The 13,887-nt window shown below is 34.7% G+C and overlaps 1 protein-coding gene across 5 annotated transcripts in view; it reads right to left on the bottom strand.

The window, feature by feature from the left end:
• Positions 1-13,887, bottom strand: part of TRIM37 (tripartite motif containing 37) — an 86,465-nt gene that overhangs the window by 49,130 nt on the left and 23,448 nt on the right. For all 5 annotated transcript variants that reach the window (XR_005121917.2, XR_005121916.2, XM_037493386.1 and 2 more), the window contains exons 9-13: positions 12,926-13,050; positions 11,621-11,671; positions 10,452-10,533; positions 8,855-8,931; positions 1,832-2,011 (exon numbers count right to left, since the gene is read on the bottom strand). Coding sequence is in view for 3 of the 5 variants with exons in the window: in XM_037493386.1 (XP_037349283.1) it covers positions 1,832-2,011; positions 8,855-8,931; positions 10,452-10,533; positions 11,621-11,671; positions 12,926-13,050 (515 nt within the window). In the remaining 2 variants the exon portion in view is untranslated. The remainder of the gene's footprint in view (positions 1-1,831; positions 2,012-8,854; positions 8,932-10,451; positions 10,534-11,620; positions 11,672-12,925; positions 13,051-13,887) is intronic.

Here is a 13,887-nt window from a genome sequence, read left to right as displayed (position 1 = left end):
CTTTCATAGGTTGGCAAACTGATGTTTCAATAACTGCAATCCCCTCTATGGTTAAAGTGTGAAATATCAATAGTAACAAATCATTTTTATTTTATTTTATTTTATTATTTTTATACAAGCACTGGGGTACAGCCCAGGGGCATGGGAGGGTGAGAGAATCCACCAGAGACACAGCAGGGAGCAGAACAGGTAGAAGGACTGAAATACACTGCTGAGGGGAGCAGCGGGTGAGACAGGAGGTCTGTCGCGCCATGTGGGAATCTCCCTGGCCAGCCAGGAATTGAACCAATGCTGCAGAGGCTGCGGACAGCTTCACAGCGCTGCGCTCATCTCGCTGAGCCACTGTGGAGGCCCAACAAATCTTTTTTTTTAAAGATTTATTTTTTTATTTATATAAGTGCTGAGGTACAGGCCAGATGCAGGGGAGGGTGAGAGGATTCACCGGAGACAGAGTGGGGAACAGACCAGGCAGATTGATGAAACACACTGCTGAGGGGAGCAGCTGGCGAGACAGGAGAGGTCTGTTGCGCCAAATGGGATTCTCGCTGGCGGGCCGGAATCCAACCCATGCTGCTGAGGCTGCGGACAGCTTCACAGTGCAGCGCTCAACCGCCTGCGCCACCAGGGAGGCCCCCCTCAACAAATAATTTTTATAATGAATTAAAAAAAAAAAAAAAAAAAACAACCTAAGAGGTTATAAAATGTAACTAAAATAATCCCCCAACCCCAAAACAAGAAAAACAAACTTTTTTCTAGAAAAAAGTATGGAATAGTCTCTTTCTTCGTTATTCTCCCAGACATAATAACAATTCATTCAGCTTAAAAATCATTTCCAAGGAAGGGCCTCCCCGGTGGCGCAGCGGTTGAGCGCTGGGTTGCGAAGCTGCCCGCGGCCTCTGCGGCGCCGGTTCGATCCCCGGCTGCTCCCCGGCCACCGGAGGAGGGTCCCACATGGCACGCAGACCTCTCCTGCCGCCCGCTGCTCCCCTCAGCAGTGTACTTCGGTCCTTCTGCCTGCTCTGCTCCCCGCTCTGGCTCTGGTGAATTCTCCCACCCTCCCGTGCTTCTGACTGTACCCAGTGCATGTATAAACAAAACAAACAAACAAACAAATAAATAAATAAATAAAGCATGCCTTTAAAAAAAAAAAAAAAAAAAAATCATTTCCAAGGAAAAATGCTTTTAAAATTGTTTTGAGAGAAACTTTCTATTTAAACACAAAAACTTCAGTTCAAAACACATTTAAAACTTTTTTTAAATACAAGTTTAAGTTAATAAATACTCAAATTTTCATTTAACCATGCTGTTATGGTTTTAGACATGAAATCATAGTTCTTTAGTTCTTGTCCTTTCTTCAAATAACATACCAACTACTATCAGTTTGTTTCCATCAATTTTCATCTCTTTTCTCCCATTTTTAATTCCTGTTTTCTAGAATGAAAATGTAAATTTAAGTTTTTAAAACCAGTCACCCAAATATAACATACAAATAATGTTAAGAGGGAAAAAAAAAGCCCTTGATCTCTTACTACTCTTTAATTTCCAAACAGTGAGGTTGCTATAATTCAATAAAATAAAATGTATATTACTGTATTTACTGTATTTACCGGAAGCAGAGTTTTTAAATTTTTACAATAAGGAACGAGGTGAGTCAAACACATTTCTGACTTTTATTTATTACTGACCACAAAGGACTCCTGAAATAAAATGGTAAAGAAAATGCAAACTTACTTTTATTATTAATTTCAAAATTCAATTTTATTTAATGGACCTCAAAATAAAGTCCATTATACCCCCAAGATAAAACACAATATCAAATATTTTCTATTACCTTAAAATCACTGTATCATTTTGTCGATTCAAATATCCTTCATTTGCAAGCAAGTCCAAACGGAAAAATCTATTATAGCCCCAGCATTCTCCTACTTCAAAATCAGAAGCAAATTCTCGAATGATATTTTTGGTAGGATCATTGCAGGATTGATGAACCATTTCTACACGATATTCGTATCTAAAATTGAAAAAAAAAAATTAAGTCATTAAGTAATTACATGAGAAGAAATTACTGATATCTCGTTATATTTCTTTCAGAAAAGACTCATTTACAGAGACATCAGTATTGTCTACAAGCATGACTAGCACTAGGTCCTTTTTCCTCTTAAAAATACTTTACACTATAGCAAGTATAAAACACATAAAAAATAAATTGTATAAAATAGTACTTTCAAAGTTGCTTTTGTTTACTTTAGCAAGACTATATATTTCTTCATATATTCATTAGTTGCATTCTCTCACATACAAATGTTCTGCCATTTCCTCTGAGATTTAACACCATGAATTTTAAAGTAAACAAATTTTGAAAAACTCTACTAGATTTTTTTCAATTCAAGTGATAATAAATTAACTGTGTATTCAGAAATTAAAACCTACAGTTTTTTCTAACAGAAAATAAGTATCTATTAGGAAAGTCATTATATTCAGCCACATATCTTATTATATACAACTTTCCTGTCTTCAAGTTTATTTTTACTAAGAATTTTATTACAAAAAAAAGTAAAGAAACAAGTAAGAATCATCAGAAAGAACACTCCACAGTAACCTTAAATCTTCTCTTCTTTGGTGGAGATAAATTTTTATAACACAAGAGCTTGGTCTGCTAATTTCAGGCAGAAGAAAAAATTATAGCACTTTACCTACAAATACCAGGTGTTAAGTATTTCTATAAGTATTGTCAAATGATTTGTACATTAATATCTTTCACAGTACATTATCTAGATTGATGGCACAAAGAACTAATTAATACAGAAATTTTAAGGTCTTAGTCACCAAGATTTTATGAAAGTCAAGACGTCATTTTTACAGTCCAATGGGTGCCACATTAAATGTCTAAAAATAATCCAAACATATATGTGCAAATGCTTTTTAACAAGGGCACCATAATCATTCAAAAAGGGAAAAAAAGTCTCTTAAATCAATGGTACTAAGACATGCAAAAAATGAACTGGAATCTTTACCTAACTCTACATATACAAATAAACTCAAATTGGAACAACATCCTAACTATAAATTTCTAGAAGAAAAAAAAAAAAAAAACGATCGCAAACTTCATGAATTCTTATTTGGCAACGGGCTTTGACCCCAAAAGTATAAGCAACAACAATAAAAAATACATAACTTGAACTCCATAAAAATTTAAAACTTTTCAGACCAATGGAACTGAATGGACAGCCCAGAAATAAAACCACACTTATATGGACAACTGATCTTTTGACAAAGGAGCAAAGAACATGCAATGGAACACGGACAGTTTGTTCAATAAATGATGCTGGGAAAACTGGACCACCACATGCAAAAACATGAAACTAGACCACTACCTCTCACCGTGCACAAAAATCAACTCAAAATGGATAAGAGAACTGGACATAAGATCTGAAACCATAAAATATATGGAAGAAAATATAGGTAAAACTCTACAAGACATACATCGCAATAACACCTTTAAAGACTCATCACCCAAAGCAAAGATAGTCAAGGAAAAGAAACACTTGGGATTACATCAAACTGAAAAGCTTCTGTACAGCAAAAGAGACTTTAATCAAAACAGAGGGACACTCCACTGATTGGGAAAAAATCTTTGCACTCCATTCAATGGCTAAGGGACTGATCACAAAGATATACAAAGAACTCACCTGACTCAACAAAAAGAAAATAAACAATCCAGTCAAGAAATGGGCAGAAGAAATTAGAAGACATTTCTCCAAAGAGGAAATGCAAATGGCCAACAGGCATATGAAAAAATGTTCAACATCCCTTATAATCAGGGAAATGCAAATCAAAACCACATTGAGATACCACCTTACACCAGTGAGAATGGCACATATCAAAAAAACAAGCAACAACAAATGTTGGCGAGGATATGGAAAAAAGGAACTCTTCTACATTGCAGGTGGCATTGCAAACTGGTCCAACCACTATGGAAAGCTGTGTGGACATTCCTCAACCTGCTAAAAATGGAGCTTCCATATGATCCAGAAATTCCACTACTAGGGATCTACCCAAAGGACATAAAAACACTGATTCAAAAGACCACCTGTACCCCTATGTTTACTGCAGCACTATTTACAATAGGTAAAACCTGGAAACAACCCAAATGCTCCAAAATAGATGACTGGATCAAGATATGTGGTATATATACACAGTGGAATATTATTCAGCAATCAAAAAAGATAAACTCACGCCATTAGCAGCAACGTGGATGGAGCTAGAAGGAATTATGCTCAGTGAAATAAGCCAGAGGAAAAAGAAAGATATCGGATGGTTTCACTTATAGCAAGAATATAGGGGAACCAAGTAAGACATCAGTGTAAAAAAATAATAACAGTACAAAACACAACAAAGCAAAAACAGACAATTATAAATCAGAGACATACTGCAGCAGAGGAGGAGGGAGAGGCATCAGAGGGAGGGAAGGAGGAGCACAGGTGACTGAGGTGATGATGCACGGGTGCATTGGTGAAGGAAATTCTATGGGGACTACACCTGAGGGGGTGGGGGGTAGCAAATATTGTTTAAAAATGAACAGTGATGTAAAAAAAATTAATTTAAAAACTTTTTAAACATTTGTGCTTCAAAGGATATTATCAATAAAGTCAAACTACAGAATGGAAGAAACTATCAGCAAACCAAGTATCTGGTAAGAGTTTAGTATCCAAAAATACATAAGGAATTTTTATAATTCAACAATAAAAAGACAAGCAACCCAATTTAAAAATAGGCAATGGAATGAAAAGATATTTCTCCAAAGATATTCAAGCAGCCAAGAATCACATGAAAAAGATGTTCTTTAGTTATTAAAGAAATGAAAACCAAAACCACAATGAGATACCATTTCCTATTCATTAGGATGATTACAAAATATAATTTAAAAATGGAAAATAAGTATCGGTGAGGATAGAAAAAAACAAACTTTCAAGACACAGCTAGAAGGAACATAAAATGGTATAGTCACCCTGAAAAAGTCTAGGAGCTCCTCAAAATAACAAACACAAAAATACCATATAATCAGTGATTCTATAACTAGATATATATTCAAAAGAAATGAAAACATATTTACACAGAAATGTGTACATGAATATTTACATCAGGATTATGCACACTAGCCCCATAGTGGAAATAACCTAAATGTCCGCCAACAGATGAATGGATAAACAAGTTGAGAAAAAATATGTAATGAGATACTATTCAGCAATAATAAAGGAATGATCTTCTGACATATGGTTCAACATGAGTGAACTTTGAAAATGCTATGCTAAGTGAACAGAAGCCAAAAACAAAAGACCCCACATAATACTGTATGATGTTTTTATATGAGATACCCAAAACAGGCAAATTTACATAGAAGGTATAGTAGTAGTTGTTTAGGAATGGGAAAGAAAGGAATGGTATTTACTTAATGGGTATGGGGTATTTTAGGGTGATGAGGACATCGCATAACATTATAAAAGCACTAAATTCCACTGAACTATACATTTAAAATAGTTAATTATGCTATGTGAATTTTACCTTGAAAAGATTAACTTACTTATATTTTAAAAATGAGTAATGACAAACTCAAAACTCATAGAAAATCAATTAAGAGTATTGAAAATCTGGGGCCTCCCCGGTGGCGCAGCGGTTGAGCGCTGGGTTGCGAAGCTGCCCGCAGCCTCTGCAGCGCCGGTTCGATTCCCGGCTGCTCCCCGGCCACCAGAGGAGGGTCCCACATGGTGCGCAGACCTCTCCTGCCGCCCGCTGCTCCCCTCAGCCGTGTACTTCGGTCCTTCTGCCTGCTCTGCTCCCTGCTCTGGCTCTGGTGAATTCTCTCACCCTCCCGCGCTTCTGACTGTACCCAGTGCATGTATAAACGAAACAAACGAACAAATAAATAAATAAATAAAAACATGCCTCTATAAAAAAAAAAAAAAAAAAAAAAAAGTTTTAAAAGAGTATTGAAAATCTGGAGAGAAAAACAATGTAGATGGTGAAATACATTTAGGATCAAGACAGATAAAAGTTTAAAATCAATATAAAACATTTTGAAAAATCAATTCTTTTGTATGAAAAAGCATATGTTTAAGAAAAAGTGATCATTTTTTCATCTGCAATAGTTCTTTAAAATCATGCTAAATGTAGGTTTGTATTTCTAAAAAATACGACAGCTAATCCAAGTTTAATTCTTTTTTTTTTTTATTTATTCATACAAGAGTTGGGGTATAGGCCAGAAGTGGGGGGGAGGGGGGGGCGGGGGTGAAAGGATTCACCAGAGACAGAGTGGGGAGCAGAACAGATGGACTGACTGAAATACACTGCTGAGGGGAGCAGTGGGCGAGGCAGGAGAGGTCTGCTGCGCCATGTGGGTAACCCCCTGGCTGGCAGGGGATTGAACTCATGCTGCAGAGGCTACAGACTGCTTTATAGTTTAATTCTTTACAAAGCATCTCAATCCTAACCTTAGGTAAAACTAAAACCTTAAATTTGAATAACCCAATTTAAATTCCTCATATGAAATTGAAAAGTCTAAGCAAATTTAAGAACTGTTAACTTGAAAGTTTTAGTTCCACTAGAATTATTACTCCAAGGAAAGTTCTACCCTTCCTTAAGCAATTAAAAAAAAGTCCCTTCTCTAAACAAGTTACTCAGCAAATACTGTTAAGAGTAACTTTCATGATGTAACACAGGAGAAATTTCTTCTGAAAGTCTACACATGTGTATGCAAATAATCTTTATAAAGATATTTAAGTACTATGAAAGTGCTTCTGCAGAGTCCAGGTGATGTTAAAATCTACTAGATACTGATAAAATGATTTAAGTTTTATTATTTCATTTTTGTCAGTTAAACTACCTCACTGTTAAAATTCTGAATTCCATTAAGTGAATGACATTTTAATAGTTAATGAAAAAATTTTCAAAACTCCTGTTTAGGCTTACTGAAATGTAAAACAATTAGCTGATGATATATGTATTTTTCAGGGAACAGAACAGTCCAAGGTATTTAGATGATATCTAACAAATGCACAAATTTCACTCTTTTTCAACCTTAGAGTTGCATTAATTTAAGTGGGAGGGGCCTAACAGACTATGATGGAGGACTGTGGATGTCTCAGTGGTGAGAGTAATGTGGTAACATAGATTTGAAGAGATGTGAACCTATACCTCTAAATCATATACAGTGTTATAATCCAATGTTACCTCAATGACAAAAAAGAAATTTTCTCCCGAACAAAAAGTGATTTGTGGTTGCTATAAACTGGGGGGTAGAAAAAATGGGGTTTCTTTGTGGCATGATAAAAATATTCTGAAATTAGGTATTGGTGATGGTTGTAAAACTTAGTAAATACATTAAAATCTAAATATTGTACACTTATTTATAAGATGAATTTCCTGGTATGTGAATAAACCTCATTAGAAAACTTTTCCCAACTACATATGATATTCAACATCTATGAGGACAGAGATTTTAGAAACTTAACCAAAATAACTTATAGCAACAAACTGAATACAGAAGCAGATGTGAGAATCCTGTTGCCTTTTTAGAAAAAGTCATATGGGGGCCTCCCTGGTGGCACAAGGGGTTAAGTGCAGCACTATGAAGCAATCCACAGCCTCTGTAGCACGAATTCAATCCCCAGCCAGCCAGGGAGAAACCCACATGGCACAGCAGACCTCTCCTGACTCACCCGCTGCTCCCCTCAGCAGTGTACTTTAGTATATATCTGCCTGTTCTGTTCCCCATTCTGTCTCTGGTGAATCCTCTCAACCCCTGCACCTCTGGCCTGTACCCCAGTTCTTGTATGCATAAATAAATCTTAAAAAAAAAAAGTCTACCTGCTTTAATTAAAAAAAAAAAAAAAAAAAAAAAAAAAAAAGGCATGCAGGGGCCTCCCTGGTGGTGCAAGGGGTTAAGTTTCAGCACTGCAGGAGGAGTTTGATCCCTGGCCAGGGAGCTGACCCGCATGGCCAGCAGACCTCTCCTGTCTCATTCATTGCTCCCCTCAACAGTGTATTTCACCTGTTCTGCTCCCCACTCTGTCTCTGGTGAATCCTCTCACCCTCTTGCACTTCTGGCCTGCACCCCAGTCCTTGTATGCATAAATAAATAAAAATAAAATTTTTTTTTAAAAAGTCATACTTTCAGAGATATCCACATATGCAAACAATTTTCTCATCGAGTGGTATTTTGCTTTGGAAAAGGTTATTTTCAAGAAAATTTTATGTTAATATGTTAAGGCTTTCTACTTTTTTTTTTTAAAAGATTTATTTATTCATGCATACAAGAATGGGGTAAGGCGAGATGTGCAGGAGAGAGGATTCACCAGAGACAGAGTGGAAAGCAGAACAGGCAGACGACCAAAAACACTGCTGAAGGGAGCAGTGGGCAAGACAGGAGAGGTCTGCCGCACTATGTGGGCATCCCCGTGGCCGGCCAGGATTGAACCCACGCTGCAGAGGCTATAGACAGCTTCACAGTGCTGCGCTCAATCGCCTGCACCACCAGAGGAGGCCCAAGGCTTACTACTTAAAAGTAAATTAAAAAGAAAAATTAAAAAACCTTCTCAGTGTTGATTTCTAATACAGAAAACAGCAAAGGAGATAGCCGACATAACAAAAAACTCTTTGGGTTTCCCCCAAAATTTTAAGATTATAAAGGGTCCTTTGTACTACCAGTTTATAGCATTATACCATGCAAGGATTCCATACTTGTCTACATATGAAAGGTAGCAATACAGTAACTTACAAAAGTGGTTACAAATAAAAATTGCTAACAGGAATATATGCAAAAATACACTAAAGTTTGTTATTTAACTGAATGTCTTACTTGGAAGTTTCAGGCAAGCCAGCTGAGAGTTCCAGAAACACAGATAAATAGTAACCACGAACAACTCCATTTCCATCCTTAAAAAAAAAAAGTTATATCAATAAAAACTGCAAATCAATTTTAATGTAAAAAATTAAGCTGCAATGAAACAAATACAGGTTAATATCTCATATTTAGATTGAGAACCAATTGGAATGATTGGGAATGATTATGAGGTAATCTATAAACCCATTATAATTACAAAGCAATTTTAAAGAGTTCATATATTTTTCTTTATTGAGATCCCTGGAGCTTATTCTTATTCACTTCAATTTTGTCCAGATCCCTACACAGTTTTCCTCCAAATATGGTCTTGGCCTAAAATGAAACAGCATAAAATGCATAATGAACTCCAGTGTAATCTATAGACTGGATGATCATGCAGGGTAATCAAAGCGCAACAAAGATGCCATTCAGGTGCAACATATATAGATAGTGTGGAGGCTGTGGTTGTGTGGAGTCAGGGGCAAATGGAACGTTTCTTATTTTCCAGTTATTTTGCTACTAACTTAAAACTGCTCTAAAAGGAACTCTAATTTTAAAATAAATACAAATTAACCCTTACCCAAAACCTATATATACACCAACAAACCTCTGTATTTCCTAGCTCTGTTCACCAAGGATGCCTGGAAATAGTGACCAATCTATTCAAATGACTATCCCCAGCACCCGATTTGGTCTTGAAATACAATTTCCTGACTAAAAAAAAACAGGGCTCTTTGTGTAAAATGGCCAATTCCAGGTAAGGAATAGGAAAAATGTGCCTATAACCTCTTCTCATGGAAAAGAACAAGAAAGGCAAGGACTATTAGAGTCAGAGGAAAATGAAAAAGTCAACTTATAGAGATGAAATATGTATAAGATCATGAGTTCATAATGACAGTTAAAAAAATTCAATCACTTTCACAGAAAAAGGAAAAGTGTTAAGTAACAGGAAATAATTCTGCCTCTTCTATTTGAAATGCAATATTGGGCAACTAAATAATAAAGGCAAGCATGTCCTTTAAAAAGTATAATTAATAAATGAAAAAAACAATAAAATGAGACTACCACTATTTTGTATTTCCCAATGATTTCTTAGATAATAGAGAAAAAAAAAGCATCAATAGCTGCTGAAATCATAAAAAGAGATAAAACTAATCATGTGATAAAAGAACATACTATTGCTTAAATTCTTGCCATAGGAGAGACTATGCATCTCATCATATTGCTAAATCTAGTTGCCAATTTGAAAATACAGGTCAAAGAAATGTACTGAAATGCATCATGAATATTACAATCAGCAGGTAAGTATTTTTAAAAAGATTTTTAAAATAAGAATTTTAAAAGTAACTTATATAGATTAGTATCTTCCTACAAACAAGAAATAACATTTAGTAATATGTCCGGGTTCCTCCCTTTTACATTTAACATTTTCATAGATTTGTTATTTAATGATAAATATAAAAATTGTCATTATATTCATTCCTTACTCTACTGAAAAAGAGAGCCAGTGCACCAGAGAACCCTGAAAGAAAGACCTTGGTTCCAAAATATATTAGAAATATGAAAAACTTACTGGGTAAACTTTTAACCTCCAACAAAGTCCTGAAACTTGAAGAGGTGGACTGTAAACAGGATCTGCTCTCTGACGCAAAGTGCTGAAGTAAAAGAAAACCAACCAAATCCCAAGATCAAAACTATTGTGAAAAAGCAACAGTCAAAACCAAAAAGCAACCATGTTATTTATGTTACTTATTTGAAGTTCTGGACAAGAAAATGCAGGTGAATCAACAAGTCAAGTTTCCACTGAATAAATTTAAATATATTTATACAAGAAAATTTAACAATACTAAAATATTCAGCTATCTAAAAAAGCTGAAATTTCAGAAAACAACATTGAAATAGTTATATTAAAACTAAGTTTCAGGTAAAAAAAAAGAAAGAAAAAACTTAAAATTGTGACATTAAAGGAAAAAGGAAATATAAACTTAATGTTCTGAATTTAAATTACCATTTCAACTAGTCATCATTAAAAAACCAGAATGTGTTTCTTCCTATAGTATAACTATCGTTTTTTAACATGGAAAAACAAAAGACATGCTAAACCTTACAATATGTGGGGAAATCCTCAGAAAGCAAAAAGTAACCCATAATGAAAAATGTATTAAATGTGGGGTGATACACATTTCTCCAGTTTGTCCTTATCTTTATAGTGACCACTTCCTGGAGTCTCTCCTCCCAGCAATACATTACATTCGTGGGCCCCCTTTTCCATACTGCCCGTTAACAAATTCCTTACAAGAAATTTGTGTTTTAAGTTCTTTGCTTCTCATCTTAGAGAAAGAGTAGTAAACTAACAAAATTAATATGCAAGTTAGAAAGCTTACAAATTTCTTAAAATAATGGCCTCCCACAAATAATTCCTGACTTTGAGCTGACATAGGACCCTAGCTTCTTTCCACCACTCTTTTTTATCATTCCATCTGTCCCAACTTAACAAAGGCCACGCAGATGCTTTCATTAAAAAAAAAAAAAGTTCCATTTCAGAGTAAAGCAGCAGTATGTCCTAAAATTATGATACAATCCAGATAAATGTCCTCTGTGCTTCTAATAGGAAATTTGTCTCTTTCAAGACTACATACTGAATAAGTGTTTAATAGGTCTCCATCCTATCCAAGAATCAAAGCTTCCTGACTTTTATTTATGTATAGATACAAAAAAACCAAACCTATCAAAGATTCTTACCTGAAATTCTCTAAAACAAAAGTAGCCGAATCATAAGATGGTACTAATTCACTAAAAAGAAGTAAAAGGCAATAAATATTATTTAGCTGATGTAAGTTTAAAATTCCATTTAGTTAAAAAAAAAAGGTAAGCCCTCAGTAAAATCTAGAAAACTTAAATCTCTAAGAAATATTTTTAAAAACTTATTAAACATAACATTAAAAACAAATTCATAAAACTATGAAAAGCTGACATCAAAAGTTTACATTTAAACTGAAGATTCAATAAATATTTTATAAAATAGCTCTTTTTTTTAAAAGGCACTATGTAATTACTAAAATAAATACAGAGACATTTGAAAAGTACTCAAGGAGGGCCTCCTTGGTGGTGCAGGGGTTAAAGTCTCAGAGTTATCAAGCTATCGCCAGCCACTGCAGCATGATTTTGATCCCCGGCCAGGGAGGTGATCCACATGGCACAGCAGACCTTTCTTGTCTTGCCTGCTGCTCTCCTCAGCAGTGTATTTCAGTCAGTCTGCCTGTTCTGCTCCCCACTCTATCTCTGGTGAATCTTCTCATCCCCCACACCTCTGGCCTATACCCCAGTTCTTCTATGTATAAATAAATAAAAATAAATCTTAAAAAAAAAAAGACACAAAAGCAAAAGGCATCATAATAAATGCCCAAACCTTTCACTTCAGAACCAATTATGGGTAACTTTGACAATTAAAATAGTCTGCGACTATTTATTTGCAAATAAACCTATACATTTTTATAGGATAAAAACATATATTCAAATAGGGGGTAATTGGGATGGACAAGCAAATAACAGTTCTACAGTCTTCTCCAAAGAGAACTGAACTACAACTACAAGAGATAGGCTATGTAACGGATAGACCATTTTGATGCTACATGCTTTCAGATCACATAATCTAAATAATAGATTATGTCATAGAATAATCTGACATTAGAACACCTTAAGTCAGTAAAACATTTTATGATAGGGACATTATCATACACAGTATTATAATACACAGTGTTATACACCTAACAAAGGAGTATAAATTTACCAAAAATATAAACTGCAAGCCATTTTATTACATCCTCAGATATATTTTCTAAAGTTCAATTCAGGAAAACACCAGTTCCTTCATCGCTATCCTCTTCTCTTTAGAATCAAAAGTGTAAGTCACTGTAACTATCTTTAACCAGATTTACAGTACACACAAACTAAATTTTAACAGACCACACCACTATAAACACCTTAAAAAAACATGCACTGGCATGTAAACTTCAAATGAAAATGAAGTTAAAAAGACTGTCATACCTGGTAAAGTCTGGTGGAACTGGAGTGGTAACAAAGGATGCCATGGGTTTTCGATGAACTTGCTGAAACATCATAAGGATCTCTGAGCTTTTAGATATCAACTCACTCTTACTACAAGACCGTAACTGTGTTGGGAAAAAAAAAAAGAATTTACAAAATTACTAATAACTGGCACCGAAAACCTTCAATGAAGAAGGAAAACAAATTATTGTGACTAAAAATGAGATTAAAAAAATAGAATGACTGAAAATGGGTTTTGAAAATTAAGAATCTACTGAGTTTTGTTAATTTATTTTGATTCTAACAGTCATTTTTTTACTTTAATGTATATTTAAAGTGTATTTTATTTTAATGCATTTTTTTCCCCTTATTAGGAGAAATTCAGTTTTAAATAACTACAGATAGATTTCAGATTAGTACAGTATGCCTATTAATGAACCAATTGCAATTCAGGGAACAGAGAAATGTTTAAATGTAACACACACCACAAAGTATTAATCTACATCAATTTGGAAAACATTTAGGTTATGCCAGAGGAAAAAAAGTATGCTGTAATCCCACACATCTTCAAATTTAAAAAGCCTCTTACAAAAGACACTTTAAGGAGACTAAAAAGACAAGACACAGAAAGAAAAATGTCTATAAAACACACATCAAATACAAGACTTATATTCAATTCTTTACATAAAAAACTGCTCAAAACGTGAAAAGAAAACAAAAAAGTCAACAAAATTATGGCCACAAGATGAGACTAGATACCACTCCAAGAAAGGTTATGGATGGCAAATAAATTCAAGATAGGTTGTTCAATATCATTAGTCGCAAGGCAAATGTAAATTAAAGCCATAATGAAATACTATTATACTCTTAAGAGATTAGTGAAAATTCAAAAGACTGACTATATTTTGTGCTAGCCAGGATATGGAGGAACTGGTACTCTCAGTGACTACTGATGAAAACAC

This window comes from Talpa occidentalis, unplaced genomic scaffold, assembly GCF_014898055.3.
Source record: "Talpa occidentalis isolate TD23 unplaced genomic scaffold, MPIMG_talOcc4v2.1 talOcc4.7, whole genome shotgun sequence".
Lineage (NCBI taxonomy): Eukaryota > Metazoa > Chordata > Mammalia > Eulipotyphla > Talpidae > Talpa > Talpa occidentalis.
The sequence above is the reverse complement of the archived record's forward strand: the minus strand, read 5'-3'. Positions and strand labels throughout refer to the sequence as shown.